The sequence below is a fragment of the Astyanax mexicanus genome, chromosome 4 (assembly GCF_023375975.1).
Source record: "Astyanax mexicanus isolate ESR-SI-001 chromosome 4, AstMex3_surface, whole genome shotgun sequence".
Lineage (NCBI taxonomy): Eukaryota > Metazoa > Chordata > Actinopteri > Characiformes > Acestrorhamphidae > Astyanax > Astyanax mexicanus.
This window is the reverse complement of record NC_064411.1, coordinates 22,608,735-22,628,812: the sequence shown is the minus strand read 5'-3', so window position 1 is coordinate 22,628,812 and position 20,078 is coordinate 22,608,735. Positions and strand designations below refer to the sequence as shown.

General features: G+C 35.0%; 3 protein-coding genes across 7 annotated transcripts in view; 2 read left to right on the top strand and 1 right to left on the bottom strand.

The window, feature by feature from the left end:
• Nucleotides 1–20,078, top strand: part of LOC125801117 (zinc finger protein 850-like) — a 527,199-nt gene that overhangs the window by 173,089 nt on the left and 334,032 nt on the right. The window contains exon 1 of one of the 5 annotated variants that reach the window (XM_049477214.1): nt 10,130–10,153. The exons of 3 other annotated variants lie outside the window; for them this stretch is intronic. The gene's annotated coding sequence lies outside the window, so the exon portion shown is untranslated. Of the gene's footprint in view, nt 1–10,129; nt 10,154–16,172; nt 16,292–20,078 lie in introns of those variants that run through there. One more of the 5 variants, XM_049477208.1, reaches the window with a different exon arrangement.
• LOC125801170 (zinc finger protein 585A-like) overlaps nt 1–20,078 on the bottom strand; it is a 272,387-nt gene that overhangs the window by 145,071 nt on the left and 107,238 nt on the right. The window lies entirely within an intron of this gene.
• Nucleotides 11,109–13,373, top strand: LOC125801271 (zinc finger protein 271-like). Its single transcript, XM_049477721.1, has 2 exons — nt 11,109–11,477; nt 11,573–13,373. The coding sequence occupies exon 2, from the start codon at nt 11,719–11,721 to the stop codon at nt 12,856–12,858; it is 1,140 nt and encodes a 379-aa protein (XP_049333678.1). The 5' UTR covers nt 11,109–11,477; nt 11,573–11,718; the 3' UTR covers nt 12,859–13,373.

The window sequence follows — 20,078 nt, the reverse complement described above, 5'->3', positions numbered from 1 at the left end:
GCCCCCGGAGTGAAAAGCATGAGTCTTATTGGTTAGATTGTCCTAAGACTTTTCTAATAGACTCATTACTACACCCTTCTCAAAATCAGGAGAAGGGTCCGCGGACACGTGAGCAGAAGACATTTTAAAGAGCTTTGATTGGTCAGTACCGCTGTCAATCATACAGTCCTATAGCAACGAAAAACACAGGCTAATGCTTTGAATTAGTTGCTGTTTTTTTTAGTTAATCTATAAAATAAATGCTTACACTTGCAATAATTATATACATCCTGATAAAAAAATATGTAATTATTTACATGCACATTTGATCAGCCCTTAGAAGGCCTTAGAGGCCTTACTGCACACCACTGATATGTATATTGAATATGAATTATTGTCCAGCCTTAAGTATTATGTATATATATATATATATATATATATATATATATATATATATATATATATATATATATATATATATATATATATACATAATACTTAAGGCTGGACAATTATTCAATAATTTAAAATCACTGATTGTCTCCAATAATGTTTTTGTAATTTTTAAACGAATATATTTTTATTAAATATTGGCCTGGAGTTCTAAGACAGCAATGGTCCTCCAACTAAAAAATATTCTTAAGAGGCATTTAGTATTTACAGCATCTGTTACCTACTGACGTTCATTACAGAGAGCTGCGTCAGTTCAGTGCATTAATTTGAGAAGAAAAGACAGAACCCAATAGGCATATGTATAGCCATACACCTTATATAAGGTATATACACCTTATATAAAGTTCTTAATACCAATACAGAAATGAAGAAATGTATTGTGTGTAAAGGATGATTTACACTTCTTACATAGGTATAGGCTTCATAAATGTATTTAAAGTATAAAAAAAAAGTATTTATTGATTTTAATAGTTCCTAGAATTTTTTTTGTTACAGATGTACTGAGCCATGAGACTGCAAAAATGTATATAAAAACTGTATGCTAGAACTGCAAAATTTTTAATTTCTGCCTTGAATGTCCTGAATCATTACTACATCTCTGCTGTTTGTAACAAATCAAACCACATTTACATACGTAGTGAGTGACTCCTTAGAGCAGTGGAAACATGGGCCGGTTCTTAAAAGGTTCCCTGGAACCGGCTCCGGCACCAGCACTTTTTTGGTGGAAAAGAGGTATAAGAAGAGCCGGCTCATTTGGCTTCCAAGTAGCTCCTTATATTTTTTGGTTGCTTAATTCAATTTATTACCAAATTATGTGTACAATGAATTAATAGAGTTGAAACATACATTATATAAAATATATATTATTTATATGGCTTTATTTTTATAAAAAATAAATAATGAAATACAAAAACAAAGGCCCATCTCAAGTAAACAAACAGGTCCAATGTAAATGTGTATACTATTTTCAAATGTGCAACTCTATACAGTGAAATAAACAGCGCTGAACACCATAAACAAAGTGTCACTCAACAAAATAAATCAAATAAAAAAAACAAGCATCCAGGTGATGTTTTTTGAAAACTTTAGCAAAGATTGACATAAAAAGGAGCTCATGTTTGAGGGTTTGATTGGTTTCTGTTATGATCTGCCCTGTTGTGGAAGAGGGAGCTGATGTTGCTACAAAACACAGTTTATGTGAGGTCACATGTGTAAGGTGTGGGTAGATCAAGCACTTCAATGTTGAATGCTCTTTTTGTCAATCAGAACGTGAATCATCTTTTTTTATGTTCCATTGTATCTTAATTCTGGCAAGACTTTTCTTCTTTCTTTTTAAAGAAAACTAAAATCTCTGTAAATATGAACCTTGGTGATATATATGTTTTTTTTCATACACTGATCTTGATTTTAAGTATATTATTAATATTATTATTTTATTGAGTAAATACTACTATCATCATTGTAAATACTTGATTTGATATCTTCTTACTGGAGTTTATTCCCCTTTTGAAATCCTTTAGAGATTGCTAAGAATAAGAAATGCCTAAAAACTGTAAGAGTTTATGAGGAGCTTTCACTGTTGCCTCTTGTTAGTATTTCACTATTTCTATCATTAGTTTTCTTCCTTAATGTATATTTTTATGCTGTCTTCTACTGTGGTTTATATGTATCATCGTAAAACTTTAATCTATACATTTATATTTATATATATATATTGGCTCACTCTCTGAAGTCAGCGCTTGTCGTTTATTTCAAAGAGCCGGCTAAGAGTCTGACCCATCACTACTAATAACTACAGTGCCGTAGTTTAACACTTTATTGTTGTGCTGTTGTACCAGAAAAGAATGTAGACTGTTAAAACTTACTCCTATCACCATGTTCTGTGTTACAGGAACCAGAGTCACTGAAGATCACAGTGGAGATGGAGATCATGGGAATCTCCACAAAAGGCGATGAGACTGTTCTCCTCAGTGACACCATGGAGGAGTTCAGCGTTCCCGCCACTGTGTGGAGTGGTGTAACTGTTGTGAGAGAAGGGGAGGTCATTTTAAACATTGAAACCCCACTTTTTAATGAACCATAATGTGGTAATTTGACAAGTTTTTGTGTTCAGATTGTAATATTTCTTAGCATGTTCTGTTAGGGTTTTTTGGGGGTGTGAGGTTGTATCTGTTTGTGCTTTTGATTTTTGATTGTGTGTGTTGTGTTTAATCTAATTCAAAATAAAATGTGTTTAATTGTTTTTATACCTGTCTTTTGAATTTAAACACATTCAATTAAGCTTACTATCCTTTCCTGCTAAAACAAATATTCTATGGTTTTTATATTTTTCTGCTGGTTTTGTGGTGTTTTGCAGTGTTTTTCTAAAGGTTTTTATCAGCCCTTTTAAACACTATGAAAGTATTTTTTTATAATTGGCATTTTTCAGAAAGACATATGCTTGTGGTTTATGATCATACTGTTTCTGCTTTTAAGAGTTTACACTGCTGGGCTGAAGCTATACTAAACCATAAAGAGGCATATCTGTGCTGCACCACCATTTATTCAAAAGTATTTGGATATTAGCATTTAACCAAAAGTTTTTGCACACAGCTCAATCAGACAAAAGTATTGGCATTCCACCATTTAGCCACAGGCAGTAGCTTTTATACTGTTTGTAACAAAACAAACGATAGTGTGATATAAATTTCGTCCAACACTGTATTGGATGATTTACACTTATGTATGTACAGGCTCACAAATCTATTTCTTTATTTTAATAGTTCCTATAAATGTTTTGTTACAGATGCACACAGCAATGAGACGATATAAATAATAGTTTATGCTAGACGTTCATTATCTTTAATGTCTGATTTGTAAACCACATTATCACATGCACTGTATAAAACTATTCGCCGTTCCCTGGTTCTTAAAAGTTTTTATTAAGGACGCAGACGGCGCGGTCGGTGCGGGAATTTTTTTTTTTCTCCCCTGCCTTCATCTTCAGGTGGGTCAGAATCAATGACTTCCCAGAGCAGATTTATTCTTTGTCTGATTTCTACCTCAGAAGAGTGTCAGACTGTTTATAAACAAATACTCAGCACAGAATTTCAGATTACCACACAGCATTTTCTATCCAATAAGTAATCACTTAGGAATGTGTCTGATTGACATCCCAAAAACCGCACCGTCCACCAACTGTTGGTCCTCTGCCCGGGGCACCAGGAGTTTGGTGATGCATTTCACCCGGATGGGAGACTCCTTTTAGTAGAGAGTCGTCGACTGTGAAAACATTCTGTGCAAACAAAAGAGCACAACGGACTAAATATAAAATATTTGTTATGTTTCACCTAATTTATTGTATTACCCATGATTCAACTGTTCATATGCAAATATTTTATTTGTTGATTGGTTGGGAGAATAAACCATAATATTAAACTGTTTTGGGTTTTTATCTTTTTTAATTGCTTGGTAGAGATGCGTGGTGTTGTTTCCACCCAGACACTTTAAAATGGGGACACAAGTGCTGCTAAGTAAAAAAATATCTATTTTAATTATTTTCATATTATTTTTTATTATGTAATATGTAATCAGTGCTAAGCGTTACACAACAGAACAATAACAGCAAAATAGCCCCACTTAGTCCAAAAACAGTTTAATAATATATAGTTTGATAAAATATTAGAATATGAACCGTTAAATCATGGGTAATACAATAAATTAAGTGAAACATAATGAATTAAACAGTATAAAGATGTTATTTTGTATGTTTGTGCTCTTTTCTTTACACAGAATGTTTTCACGTTAGTTTATTTGACTAATTGGAATTAAAATATTTTTTACTGATGAAGCAATGGAGCAAATTTGGTTGAATTCTAAAGCCCAAAACCTTGGCTAAATTGTGGAATACAAATACTTTGGCTGAGAAGTAGTCCAAAAACTTTTGGTTAAATGGTAAAATTCAAAAACTTTTGGGTAAATGCTGAAAACCAAAAACTTTTGGTTAAATGCTTACGTGCAGTATCTCTCTCTCTCTCTATCTCTCGCTCTCTCTCTCTCAGGTGAGCCATGGGGTGGAGACTACAAAAGGACCTGAACCAAGATGGCCGACAGAGAGAGAGAACCATGGGGTATGCTTTTAGGCCAATGCGCACTTGTAGCCTAATTTTATTGTATTACTTCTCTGATGTGGTTAACTTAATCCCTCTTTTTGGCTAAAAGACAACTCACTGGTTTGGCTGTATCACCTTGGGTATGCTAACAGGTAAAATAGGTGCACCTGTACATTTTTACATCATGTAGGAGTTGTTTGTATCGGTCCCTAGGTAAGAGGGTGGGTGCTACCCCTTGTATTTAGGTTATTAGTTAGGGAGTATCTTTTCTTTATATTCTTTTTGTACTTAATTTGGCTTTAGGTAGTTTAATATGGTTATGTTTTGTTGTGTTCTTTTCTGTAGCACCGTCCATAGTTTACATTTCCCAGAGTGGTACTTTCTTTGTTGTTTTATACAGCATATGTAAATAATGTAAATACTGCCATGGTTTGTTGTATGTGCAAATGAGTGGTGGGAAGCTAAAATTAAATCAGATTTTTGTACCGCTATTTACTGCTTGTTCTCCTCTTTCTTACTTAAACTCTGTTGGCTCTTTGATTTAGGATAGCCATGTGTTATGTTCTCCATATTTTTCTTCCTAGACACATGTGGAGGATTTTAACACTTAAATCTAAAAATGTTTGGTTAAATGCTAAAACTTTAGATGAAATGCTAAAATCTAAAAACCTTTGGTTAAATGCTTAAATCCAAAAATATTTGGTTAAATGCTTAAATCCAAAAACGTTTGGTTAAATGCTGAAATCTAAAAACTTTTGATTACTAACTGGTTGCTAGGCGGTTGCTATCATTTCTAAAGTGGTTGCTTGGTAGTTGCTAACGTTTTCCAGGTGGTTGCTAAGCTGTTGCTATCGGTTGATAGGCAGTTGCTATCATTTCTATTGTGGTTGCTAGGCAGTTGCTAACATATTCCACATGGTTGCTAGGCAGTTGCTAACAAACTCCATATGATTGCTCAGTGGTTGCTAGGCAGTTGCTAACGTTTTTCAGGTGGTTGCTAAACTGTTGCTATTTGATTGCTAGGCAGTTGCTATCATTTCTAAAGTGGTTGCCATGCAGTTGCTAATGTTTTCCAGGTGGTTGCTAAGGTGTTGCTAACTGGTTGCTAAGCCCTGGCTGGGGTGCCGGGGTGTCCAAACTTTTGATCAGTATCTGCTCCATACAGCAGCTCCTCCAAACACACACAGTACTGGAAGAGCAGGGGAGAGAAAGGCCCCCCCATTACGAAAACGTAAAATCGTCGAAATTTCCGTAAAGAAAGTCCAATTTTTGTCTTCATATCTCAAAAATTGTGACCTATGTGGATGTTCAAAGTTGTCCCCTATTCATTTCCTATGGGGAAAAAAAGTGCACGTTTACGAAGTTTTTAACGAAAAACATACGATATATCGCTTAAAAAGCACAAGCAACCTAATCGGGTATAGGTCCTACGATACTGCTAAATTTAGTATTTCTACGTCACAAGCTGTAGGAGGAGATAGTGATTAAATTTTGAGCGCAGAATAAGATAATAATAAGAAGAAGATTAGGAAGAACAGTAAGTTGACTTTTCCAAGCAAACTTAATAATAAAGTACACAGAGAAACAGATACAGAAATACAGAGTGTCCTTTATGATCAGCGGAGCTAAAAAGATGCTCAGTGAGTGTATGGTCATAGGTGTATGGTGTATGGAGCTGGTCATAATATTCTGACTTCACTGTGTATAAAATGGTTAAGGGTAAATTAAATACATTCTTCCACAAAACAAAATTGGTACCACTTTAAAATAAGACTTTATAAAGGGTTTATACATGGTTTACAATTAGTTTATTAATGCTTACTAATTAGGCTGTAAATGCTTTAAAATCATTAATAATCAGTTATAACACATATATAGAAAGGGCAACAATATAGATGGCTGTGGGTTCATTATTTCATAACAGGTCATTGTTGCCCTTTCTATGTATGTGTTATAACTGACTATTAATGATTTTTAAGACTATTACAACCTAATTAGTAACCATTAATAAACTAATTGTAAACCATTTATAAACCCTTTATAAAGGTAGTCTTATTTTAAAGTGGTACCACAAAATTAGTCCCTGTATGGTTATAGTGTATTTTCACAGCATTATTTAACACTATGTTTTTCATAGCTAATTTCAACCCGGATGCAAGCCACTAGAGATGGGCCTGTTCCTGTTGGTGAACTGATCTTAGAAGAAGAGGGAAAGCACCACGAGGTGGCGCTGTGGAGAGAGGCAGCGCTGGCAGAACTTGCCCTCTTGCAGCTTACAGAAATTACACATCTGAATATTGTGAGGTAAATTATTACTGCAGCTGTTTAAAGGAGGTGGTGTTAATGTTGTTATGGTTGTGTGTTGAGTTGTTTCAAGGGCAAAGCAAATTCACATTGTTATACAAGATGTACACTGATTACTTTAGATTACATTAAAGTGTCATTTCTTCCGTGCTGTCCCAGGAAATATTGACAAATGAGAAATACTGTAATTTTTCGGTATTCAACTGTCTAATGGTGAAAACTGGAAAAAATATTTTTACTTGCAGAAACCTGAGAAAAAAAACAGAAGAGGGATTGTGGTGGTTGGAGTCTCTGTGGGAAGCAACACCTCTCTCCTTTTGACAGAAGATATGGAGAAGCTCATCGTTCCACACAATGTACTGATCAGCTAATTAAGCGCCTTCCAATCATCGTAAACATTTCCTATGAGGGAGGCGTTATTTGTTCTATTGGCAGCCCAGCCTTTACAGAGGCATAAGGCCTTAAAAATGTCTTTTCACATACAAATCCAGTTCTAATCTGACCCAAAATCTGTTTTTTCGTCCCTTTTTTTTTTCTCCTTTTCAGTTTAGGGGAGAAGTTATATACATGGACTTGATTTGTAGTCAATAACGAGTATAAACTTTTGTTGAATAGCCCACCTCCGATCTCCCCCAACATTCCGAAATACAGTGCGATAGTTTATATACACAGATAGTTTATATACACAATACCTTCAGCTAGTCAAGCCACAATAAGTCAACTGACAAGAAATGCTTAAAAATGATATTATAGAGATATTTTCAGCAACAACTGGAAAGTTATGCATTTCCCCGACAAGAGTGCTTTAATAAACTAATCTGTAGGCACTGTGTGTATAAACAGTGTTTTAATAAACTATCTGTAGGAACTGTGTGTATAAACAGTGTTTTTAATAAACTATCTGTAGGAACTGTGTGTATAAACAGTGTTTTTAATAAACTATCAGTAGGCACTGTGTGTATAAACAGTGTTTTTAATAAACTATCTGTAGGAACTGTGTGTATAAACAGTGTTTTTAATAAACTATCTGTAGGAACTGTGTGTATAAACAGTGTTTTTAATAAACTATCTGTAGGAACTGTGTGTATAAACAGTGTTTTTAATAAACTATCTGTAGGCACTGTGTGTATAAACAGTGTTTTTAATAAACTATCTGTGTACTTTTAAAGTTCTCACTGCCTTGCTTTAAATATCATCATCCTTGGAATTCTACCAGTGAAGTGTGGAGCTACTTTGAGTTTGTTGTTAATGGTGTAAAAATAGTGATTTTTTTTTGTATGGGTTAAGCTATGCCCCTATCACTAGCATTGTGGTCTATTGGGAGCATTAGCTAACAGCGCTGTATTTCAGAATGCTGGGGAGAATGGAGGTGGGCTATTCAACAAATGTTTGTATTTGTTATCATGATTCACTACAAACTAAGTCCATTTCAGTTCAACCTTAACAACCATTCTGCTATCTGAACTTTTTTTGTTCCATATTTTTCATTCTGTTGTTCACTTGTGTTTTTGCCTTGGAAAAGTGTTTATTTATTAAGCCAATTGCACTACCTCACATCATACTACACACACAGATGTTCATATCTATGTACAACAATGAAATACTTATATAATTAAATCATTAACATAAAAACACATTTGTGTGCATTATAAGTATTGTTTTATTCTGTTCTTTTTTTGTATATTAAAAAAAAAGTTATTGCTGGAAATGAATCAATCTGCTGTCAACTTCAGGAAGCTTCGGTTGATTCATCACTTCAGAACAACCTCAATGTACAATGTACAAAAGTTATAAGTCACTCAGATTTAGGAGACTCGGTTAGTCTTATTTAGAAAATGTTGACCATACATTTAATATGATATAAAATTGTAAAATGTGCAGTTTTAAAAACAGTTAGGTTTAGTTATTCTTGTGATTCGACTCCTACTGATTCATTGAACAGAATAAAGTGAAGCTTGTGCAACTGGAAAGTTATTCAGCTCTTTCTGAGGTAAGATGTGGTGGACATGGTGGTGATAAATTACGATATTATAAAGTCACTTTTCATATTGTATGGGAATAAGTAATGTTTTATGTGATGTATGATAATATAGAATATGTTTATTTGTATATCATGTATTTATGGTGATACGTTTTTTATTATTATACGTTTATTCGTTGATAATCTCAGAGGCTCACTTCGTGGCTGCTAGCTAGCTTTCTAGTTATAATTACCAAACATGAACGCTAGCCAACACCTAAACACGGTTCTCTTTCAGGAAAAAATGCCTTAAATCTCTTTAATTGATACTCGGATGTACAAATTAAGATCATTCAAGTTTTCAAAGAGGTAAAACCTGCTTTCAGTGTCTAGCCATAATAAGAGAAAGTGAGCAGCTAGCCATAGCTCACTTTATCTCAGTCCTAGGCTGTATTCGAAATGGCATACTACTATACTGCATACTGCACTAGTATGTACTGCATACTACACACCGCCCAGTATGTAGTATTCAGTACTGCAACAATTTTGATTGTAGTACCCTACACGTTCCCGTGACACACCAGTCAGTGCTCTGAAGTGCTCAGAATTCCTCAGAGTGAGTTGTAAACAGAAAGAACATGAAAAATGTCCTACCTTTTCATTATCAAGACTAATGAGATCTGCATACTGTCCAGAACTGCAATTGCTGCTTTAATTTTAGAGTTTAATGTAAGTGCAGTTAACCCAATTCTAACAACCATTTAGCAGCAGCCCCCACAACCCAAGTATGTTCCAGTTATATTTAAATGTTTTCCTATTTATTTTAGTAGATTACTATTTTCATCTATGTAAGTACCAACAAGAAGAAAATATTTAAACAAACTCTCATTCATATTTACACAATCTCAACAATAAAAGAAATGAGACACGTTGCATCACCGCAGAGATAATTATTAAAGCTTATAAACTGCAGTTTTAATCCAGTTAAATGAGCTCTGTGTGTAACTCCAGCATCAGTAGCAGTAATGCTAGTAAATCTACTGAATACAAAACATTAGTTTTAGAAAATGGAAATATAGAGGTACGTTTTCTGTCCTATTTTAGTGAAATACTTTGTTCTACTTTGTAAAATTAAAGGAAAACTCCAGAGAAGTAGTTATACAGTGTTTTAAATGAGAGTTTTAGCTGTTTAGCTCCATTCAGCTCCATGCATTGAGGACTCCCTCGCGGGCTCCCTCTAGCGGTGATGGGGTATAATGTGATATAGCGGGGGAGGGGGCGGGGCTCTACATAACCCGGATGACGCTGAGCTTCCGGGGTCTGTAGCTGGAGCGGAGGAAGAGCAGGATCAGCTGAACTGCAGAAGGTATGAGAATCTCTCTCTCTCTCTCTCTCTCTCTCTCTCTCTCTCTCCCTCCATCACGCTGTTCTACATTCACTCCTACACCCACACCACCTTCAGCACCTTCAGCATGTGCAGCATTTACACCACCAGCACTGGATCTTCTCCTAGCTCTGCTCAGCAGTCTGCAGTAGGGGGTCGCGGAGCTGGGAATGGGGGGGCTTTACAGATCATACACAGGATAACGGAAGCTCACACTCCTACCCCCCCCTCCCCCACATCACTAACACACACCTGAGATAAATCAGTTCTGTGGAAATTCCTTTTTGAGTTTGTGTGATCAGTCTCTGCACATTTCTTAGTTACACTAATTTAGTTTAGTTTAGTTTAGTTAATTTTCCTTTACTTAATCCGGTTCCACCACAACAGTTGCTGGTAAGTCATGTGACTCTCCCGCCAAAATAAAAGTCCACTTGTAAAATATTAAATGTAAGAATGAAAGATTTAGTGATTATAGTGAGGAAAAGTTCAGGCAAGAAGAGGAATTTCACAAGTAACATTTATTAGCTTACTGATTTAACAGAAAACTTGCTATTTCACTGTAAAAACAAACACAAATATTAGCAAATTACAACATCTTTAGCCCCGCTGTTTTTAAGAAATCCCAGTTAAACCATTACTGTGGAATACAGTCTCCAGCTGCTCTTTTGCTGATACTTTAATAATGATGATAATAATAACAAAAACATGAATTTGATAATAATAATAAGAAGAAGAATCACACTTTGAGCAACTTGACAAAAATACACAAACATTTGTGTAAGAGGTTAAAAAGACTACAAAAATAATTGAAAAAGAACTACATAAAATAATATGAATTCTTACAAATTGTTATAATTGTGTTAACCTTTAGTAAACAAAAGAGACTCTTATGTTTTACACTCCTGTTGGAGGTTGGTTGATGTGTTGTAACAGTAAAAAGGTCATTATTTTGCTGTGATTTTATTTTGAACTACAATTCCCTGCACCAACAAGACAACTGCATCGGATCAACATTTCCAAAAAACACATCTTGAACTCAGGAGCGCATATCACTGTTAGCCTGAAGCCAGTGTGGTGGAAAATAATGAACTGTTATCAGGAGTTGTTAAAAAAAAAATCAGGTTTGTGAAGCATTGATTTGGATTAATGTATTTGGTTAATGTGTGGAAACTTTTATAAATTGGTTTAAAGGAAAAACCTTTGGACATCATCTGTCGTGATGAAGAACAAATCAAGCATCGGCAATGTGATTTGAACCAATGTGTGTCGTTTTTTCGGCACACGCCTCAAAGCTTCAGATTAAAGGGTAACATCACTCACTTAGAATGACTTAGAATCTCTTTAGTTAATTGACCTGCTTTTATTTTAATATTCAATGGCATTTTTCTTTGTGTTTTCCAGAAATTAAAATATTTTCCTGAAATTCATCACCAACAACCAGGATATTTAACTAAGAGCAAAGTTAAACTACTGAAAGAGGTAAAGCAGAAGCCTTCCTGAAGTATCTCCAGAACACGCAGAAATTGTTTGCTACATTTAAAAGACAAATGAAGCCAAGTCTCGACATGGAGAAACATCAGCACTCTGTCAAGAGTTTTACCAAACAGAGTGATCTCAAAAAACACCAGCGCATTCACACAGGAGAGAAACTGTATCACTGCTCCGATTGTGGGAAGAGTTTTGCTGAACAGAGTGCTCTCAAAAAACACCAGCGCATTCACACAGGAGAGAAACCATATCACTGTCCAGACTGTAGGAAGAGTTTTATTACACAGAGTAAACTTAAAATACATCAGCGCATTCACACAGGAGAGAAACTGCATCACTGCTCAGACTGTGGGAAGAGTTTTAATCAACAGAGTGATCTCAAAAAACACCAGCGCATTCACACAGGAGAGAAACCTTATTACTGCTCAGACTGTGGGAAGAGCTTTAATCGACTGGAGACTGTCAAACGGCATCAGCGCATTCACACAGGAGAGAAACCGCATCACTGCTCAGACTGTGGAAAGAGTTTTAATCAACAGAGTGATCTCAAAAAACACCAGCGCATTCACACAGGAGAGAAACTGCATCACTGCTCAGACTGTGGGAAGAGTTTTAATCAACAGAGTGATCTCAAAAAACACCAGCGCATTCACACAGGAGAGAAACCTTATTACTGCTCAGACTGTGGGAAGAGCTTTAATCAACTGGAGACTGTCAAACGGCATCAGCGCATTCACACAGGAGAGAAACCGCATCACTGCTCGGACTGTGGGAAGAGTTTTACTGAACAGAGTACTCTCAAAAATCACCAGCGCATTCACACAGGAGAGAAACCGTATCACTGCTCAGACTGTGGGAAGAGTTTTACTACACAGAGTGATCTCAAAAAACACCAGCGCATTCACACAGGAGAGAAACCATATCACTGCTCAGACTGTGGGAAGAGTTTTACTAAACAGAGTAATCTCAAAAGTCACCAGCGCATTCACACTGGAGTAAAACCATATCACTGCTCAGACTGTGGGAGGAGTTTTAATCAACAGAGTAATCTCCAACGACACCAGCGCATTCACACAGGAGAGAAACCATATTACTGTTTCGACTGTGGGAAGAGTTTTACTGAACAGAGTGCTCTCAAAAAACACCAGCGCATTCACACAGGAGAGAAAAATGTCCCAAATTTGTCCCATGGCAATTAAAAGCGCAAATCATAAATTCCACCAGAAACAAATATGAACTGTATTTAACAATGGATTTTACAGGTTCAGCAAAACTATTCTTATCCAGGGATGATGTGTATAGAATTCCATGTTATGTTTGTATGTCTTGTAAGTTTGAATATTCCAGGACATTCTTTGTGAGACAGAGCTCAGTTTTTAGGTTAGTTACTGTTGCGCAGTAAGGTTACAGGCTCATTCACTCCCTCTGCTGGTGTTCTTGTTTGTCTATGGTTCAGTCCAATTAAAAATCTGTTACTATAGAGGGATATAGAGGGATATTTGGTTGTGTTGTATTACTCAAGTTTTATACTCTCTTATCTTTTCCTTATTGAATATTAAATGTTGCTTATGGTTTTTTTAATCTCCAAAGTTACTAAGAATATCCAAATAATGTAGTTTCTTAATTGTTTTTATCCAGTACAAACTATTATCTTTGTATTACTTCACCTCTATATTTACCCATGTGTGTTTTAATAAACAGCTTTTATATTGCAGATCTCCAGTCTCATTGTGTTTTCTCAACACATGTTTGACATGAAACCTATAGGCCTGAGATTGTCATATCCAGTTATATTAAGACTATGGTTTGTGTTTTTTTTCTCCTAAATCTCTTGTAATGTAACTATGCATAACCAGTCATATTAAGACTATGCTTGAAGTGCAAACAGAGACAGAACATGTTTTAAGCACAGTACAGTCTTGTTGGTCACTCTGTTACCGTTTCTTGTTTCCACTGGAGCCAAAATGCAGCCAGACAAACAACTTAAAAGTAGCAGAAGCATCTTCTATGCCAGGAGTATTTAATTAGAATTCAGAATGATCCAGTTATACAAAATTCCTCGCCTGTCTCTCTGTCGCACTCGGCGTGACTTTAGTTTTCGTCTGTTCTCGTTTTTCCGCCCATTCTCGCCCAGGCTCACTATCTCCTTATAAAGGCGTTTTTTCACGGCCATGTCCCAATTCAACAGCCGGAGCAGCGGGACCGCGACCCTGACAACACGGGTTCGATCCCGCGTGAGGAGCGGTGTGTTTATTTATTTATTTTTTCCACGTCTGCACAGATCTGATTGACTGAAGAGAGTGGTTGGTGATATTACCTCACACGTGATTGGTCTGTGATTTACTGCGCCGCAAAGCGTGTATACAATTAAATACTTCTCAATAGGTTTGGGTCCGGACCCGGACCACGGTCCGCCCGTGACCTCTGTTCTATGCAAATTCCCCGAATTTTCCTCTTCTGCTCACTGCTCAACCACCAAACTCGCTGCTACTGTGTTGCCAGTTGCCAGTGTTGTATCTTAAAAAGTCCACACTAAACTGTGAGAGGTTTAAGCTTGACGAGAAATATCGTCACGTCTTAATCTCGTGAGATCTCGTGCCACGATACAGGATTTGCTATTTTACTGACCAAATGTATAAACAAAGCATTTCCTGTTTTACTGTCTATTGTTATTGTTAGCTAGCCTAGCTAAATGTACAAATGTAGCATTTGCTGTTTTAATGACTATTATTATTGTTTGCTAGCTAGCTAAATGTTCAAATATGCAGTTTGCTGATTTACTGAACATTATTATTGGTAGCTAGCCTAGCTAAATGTATAAATGTAGCATTTGCCGTTTTACTGACTTTTATTATTGGTAGCTAGCCTAACTAAATGTCCAAACAACAGTGTTTGCTGTTTTACTGACCATTATAATTGGTAGTTAGCCTAGCTAAATGTACAAACAAAGCAGTTCAACAGTGTTTTACGGCCGGTATTTATTTATTTTTTATTTCTTGCATATTTTTTTTTCTTAAATGTAATTTGTATTCTCTTTCAAGCATTCATTCGGTATCTCAGTATGGGATCCGCCACTCTCGCATATTCCTCATGTAGCCCCGGCTAATATATATATATATATATATATATATATATATAGCACCTTTAGATTTTACAACTGTGAGATAAAACAGATAATACAAATAAAACTGATATAAACTACAAAGTGAAATATACAAGTTAGTGGAAAATTAACACTACATATACATATAATACAGAATAAGATACAGAAATAATTTTAACTATACATGCAGAAAAAAATATGTAATAAAGTAAAAAATAAAGGAAAGTAATGCTTAATCTTCCTTTGTTAATTTTGATTTATGTGGTAACTAATATGCGGAAGGAAGAAAAGCTTGCGCATTTACTAACAATTCCCTACTTTACCACATGATGCCACTAATTCCCGCTCTCTCCGCACACTTTTGAAGGCATACGCATGCCTTAAACCTTGCTTAAATGTACGCTCGTTTTCACGCCAAGTATTTCTTTATAAATCACAATTCTTGCGTGAGATGTTGCTTACGCACATTTCTGCCCTCTTTTTATGCGTACGCACTCTTTATAAATGAGGCCCCTGCTCTTTATGAGGCTTTGATTCAGCAGTAGATTCTCTCCTGTCAGATTCCTGTCAACATTAGCCTGTTAGCAGCTAACAGAGTTAGCAGTGAATTAGCTCTCTTTCTCTTATACTGTTTAATAAACTGAGAAAAGCACGAATAATTTATGGGTAAATTTATGAGATTAAACTAATTCAGATTTAATTAGTATAATTAAAGGCTGATTTTTGGTAAGTTAGGAAAAAGCTGAATTAGCTAGCTTCCTAGTGTTGGCTAAGCTAGCTACTGAATGTACCCAAAGTTTCTGAGGAGAAAGAGCATTTATTTTCTGTTTTCTGTGACCTAGAAAGGTTTTTAAACGGTTTGGAGGAACTAATTGCCACCATTCTAACAATTCTACAAATTACTATCTGTTCTAAGCTAATTTGCCTCAGTAAGAGTAAATTATCCTCAAATTTTACCTCAGTTTATTTAATTGTTAGCGTTTACTAGCTAACAGATTTAATGTTTATTTACAACTAAATTTAGTTGTTTTTTTAAAACATTACTCACACCTTCACTGTTTCTTATAATTCATATATTCTTTTCTCTACAGTGTACAAATCAGTGAGTCTTGGTGAATGTTTCTGTTCTTATTATGGTAAATAGGGCCTGCAGAGATTTAATAGAAGAATCTGTTCTTTAGAACATAATGTTTTATATCATTATTAGAAGCACAAACACACCTGAGATTATTTATATTTATTTATATTTTACAATTACTGTTACAAAGAGCCAAGAGTTGGCCCAAAGACTTCAGGAGCTAAATAGCTCCTCCACTGAGTCCCACCCACAGTGCCTGCAACCCTCATGCTTCCGCTTGTTTAGCCAATCAGAGCGATGCTGAGACTGAGGGGCCTCAGTTGGGGGCTTGCATACCACAGATAGAGAGGACTTCTGTAGAGGAACAGTGGAGATAGTGGACGGTGTGCAGCTTAGTAAAGTTTTGTGGGATTACCGAGGACATTTAATTCTTGTGTGCATTCAGATACCTGTAAGTACCTACACTGCTGTTTATTCATAAAGTGTAGATAACTATTACTTTCCTAGTTGTAGGTGTACTTTCAAGGAGTTACATGCTATGCTAACTGATCAGCTCTTTGTATAGCTCTGTATAGCTTCTAGCTGTTTCTGATCTGCCTATTATTATTACCAGATAACACCTCATAGAAGTGTGTATCTTTGTTTAGGTGTTAGTGTTGTAAATTGTAGTCAGTGATGTGTTTCAAGTAGTAAGTATCCCTTTTATATCTGTTGTTTCAGAATCACACACTCACACAGTCGGATTGCATTCATCTATTCTGTATATACCACAACTCCTCTGCTGCAGTAAATACTGTTTTCAGAGAACATCATCTCCAGCATTTTAATCAGATGCACCACAGTGGCTTCTACATGGTTTAATACCAGCTAGCTCTTCTTAACAATTACAATACGATTTTAAAATTGTCCTGTTGAAAATATTTATCATTGGTTCGTTTATTGTATCTATCAGAAGCAGACTGTATCTGCCCAATATCATTTATTTTACTCCAATGTTCAATACACAGAGTGCCTTATTAATATAATGGCATGTTGAATCAGAATTCTCACAGTAATATATGTTTACAGAAATAGAGGGTCAGGCGGACGGGTGCTTGTGTTACAGAGTGAACAGGGTGGATTTAACACACAACTGCTTCACAAGACTAGATAGTGTAAATAAAGCATCAGGCTGGAGCATTAACACAACAGTTCAGATATAATAAAGAAGACATTGTTTAACTGTTTAATGCGTCTGAATTTGTATTTAAGTGGTAAATTAAATGGTTTGGTAGATGCTTTGAACAGAACAGAAGTATTGGGGATAAATATATATGGATCATTAGTCGGAATATGGTTTATATTTCATTTTATTTTTTTGGTCGAATGGTGAAAATGTTAGCTACAATAACTGTATTTATAATTATAATAATTATAACACAAAAATGATATTTGTATAAAAGGGCGGGACTTTTATTGCGATGTTAGTTCTATCTCCGGTAAATCTTAGTGTTGCCTGATTCAATTACCTGTTCTAGAAACGGAGCTGACCACGTTTAGTATGCTCCGAGTTAAAGTTAGAAACTTACCTTCAGCCAAGTTAGTCTTAGTTCTTCCAATTCCCAGTGATTTAGGTTCGCATTGGTAAAGAAGTGTGGCACTTATGTGCTAAAGTAAATTTTGCCATGCTTTCAGTGGCTGAAAGAAATATATTTTTTCTTATAATGTTAATTTTATCAAAGAGTTATGTCTCCTGAATCAGAATACATTAATAAAGTCCCAGCGCAAAACTGTATTACCCAGCAACACTAGTTTTAGTACAGTCAAACCTCTGAAATCTACATATTTATACTATTCGCCTAGTATTAAACATGCTGGCAGTGGCTAAAGAAATTTATTTTCTCCATATTGCTTCTTTAATTAAACAATAAATCATGTCGCTAGACATATCTGTATATGTTTAACAAAATATTTTAAATACTGGTAATATTTATAATAAATGTACATCAATTAACCATGCTTACAACAGTTACAAACATTGTAAAATGCCTAAACTTTTTAAATGACAAATGTTTAAATATTCTATATTGTTAAAATTCCTTAAACTATTGGCTCAGATCATAAGTAATTAACAGGATATACTTCATTTTTACTTCATAATGCCAAATATTTCTCAACCAAAATGTTAGTTTCTTCTATTCTGTTTCTTCTCAGTTTTTTCCATTCTTTAAGTGTATAAATTCCCTAAAATTCCATTGGGATAAATAAAATAAAGTATCTATCTATAATGCTTGTTACGGTGGGTGACCCAGGCAGGTAGACGAGGAGACGGACGCAAGTGCAGGTAAGGGCAAAACAAATAATAATTTATTAAATAAATAACAAAGATAAACAAAGAAACAAATAAACACGTAACAAAGATAATAAACCAAAATAAACGAGGGGGACTAGAGAACATAAACAAACTAGAGAAAATAATAACGATAAACAAACAGGGAATATATACAAGGAGCACAACAGGCACAAGAACAGACAAAACAGGGCTGTGATGTCATGTAGATGCATGAAATAAGTCTTCGCTGATACTGTTCTTTGTATATAAGAAAATCTATTACAGAAAAAATAATAATTAGTACGAAGAACAGCATCATCAACAAGCACCCAGGTTTGCTTGGAGAGAGTTGTTTTCTCAAATCTGATCTGTAGCTCTCTGGCTTGAATTGCTGAAGTCCAGCCTTTTATGTTTGAAAACACCTCACATCTGGAAACACTTAACGTACGCTCCTATAGCGCACATACATAACTAAGTCTGACTCAATGTATGGGAGGGGAAAGAAGTGTTCCCCTTTCTAATGTGTTTAAGTTAGAGCCTAACTCCATCTGTTCCCTGTGGTCCAGAGGCCATTCTGTGTGGAAAATATATAGAATAATAGTGAATAACCCTGCTTAATGGTAAATAACCCTGCTTGCAAATATGTATGCTCAAATATACGTCAATATAATCTTTGGAGTTTTAAAGATGTTAAGAAGGTGTGCAAAGCGATTCCTTTAGCATTGATTCAGTTAATCAAACAAGTCATTTTATATTCAAAGGTGACTGTTTCGATGCCCACATTAAAAGTGAACGACTGTAATTTAGTAGACTAAGTGTAATAATAAGACTATCAATGATGATTTGAAACAGAAGATTTACTATGAATATAATGGAGCTTCTTTCAAGAAACTTCCTAATAATAAGAATATAAATATGACTTTTGCTTATTCCAAATTTGTTAACTGGCCCATATCTCCTAAAGTGAAGGAGACCCATTTCAAAATTATAAATATGATTTATCCTGTAGCCCTGTTTCTTGAAAAAATATTCAAATTTGATGTTGAATTATGTACTTTTTGTAAGTCAGTAAATGAATCTCTGGAGCATTTGTTTTTTTCATGTCAATATTCACACACTTTTTGGATGGACATCAGAAATTGGATTAATATCAAACTTAATATTCCTTATTTTGAGGTAGAGGACATTTTGTTTTATATGAAAAACTTAAGTTCAGCTTTCTCTGATGCCATAAATATAATTTTACTTTTAGCAAAATACCACATTCACTGCAGTAACTGAAAGGGAAATAAGCCCTCTTTCCCCAGTTTCATTAATGAATTTAAGTCATATTATTCTTCATTAAGTAAATTAAGAAAATGGAAAACTGCTAGTATCATCTCACACCAGATCTCTAGTAAGCTTTTGTCTAAGATTATCATTTTATTACGTTGCTCCTCTAGTCTGTATGTTTGTGTATGCTCCCCCTAGCTTCTAAATTGTAGCTGTGATCCTCTACAAGAGTTTGTACTATTGTATATTGTTGTGTTTTGTATGTTGCTAAAAACAAAAACAAAAAATCGGTGCTGTGAGATCGCTGATCAAACTTAACTTCCGTTTTCTGAATTCTAGATAGACTGATAGATGTTTAAACTAATTATAATTCGAAAAAATCTGTTTAATGTATAAGCCTGTGGTGTTTTTATTTATTTTTACATATACCAAGTCTGTAAACTACTTCACATTTCACATTTCTGTAATCTAGATAGACTGGGAGATAAATTACAAACAAAATACAAAGATCAACCAGAAAATAATTTGTAATTAATAATAATTGATCATTATTAATAATTGTCTTTGTTCTGGAGCAGTTGATTTATAAACTGTGCGTTTTACACTGTGTCAATTTAGTATTAACAGGTGTATAAGACATTTTAGAAATTTAATT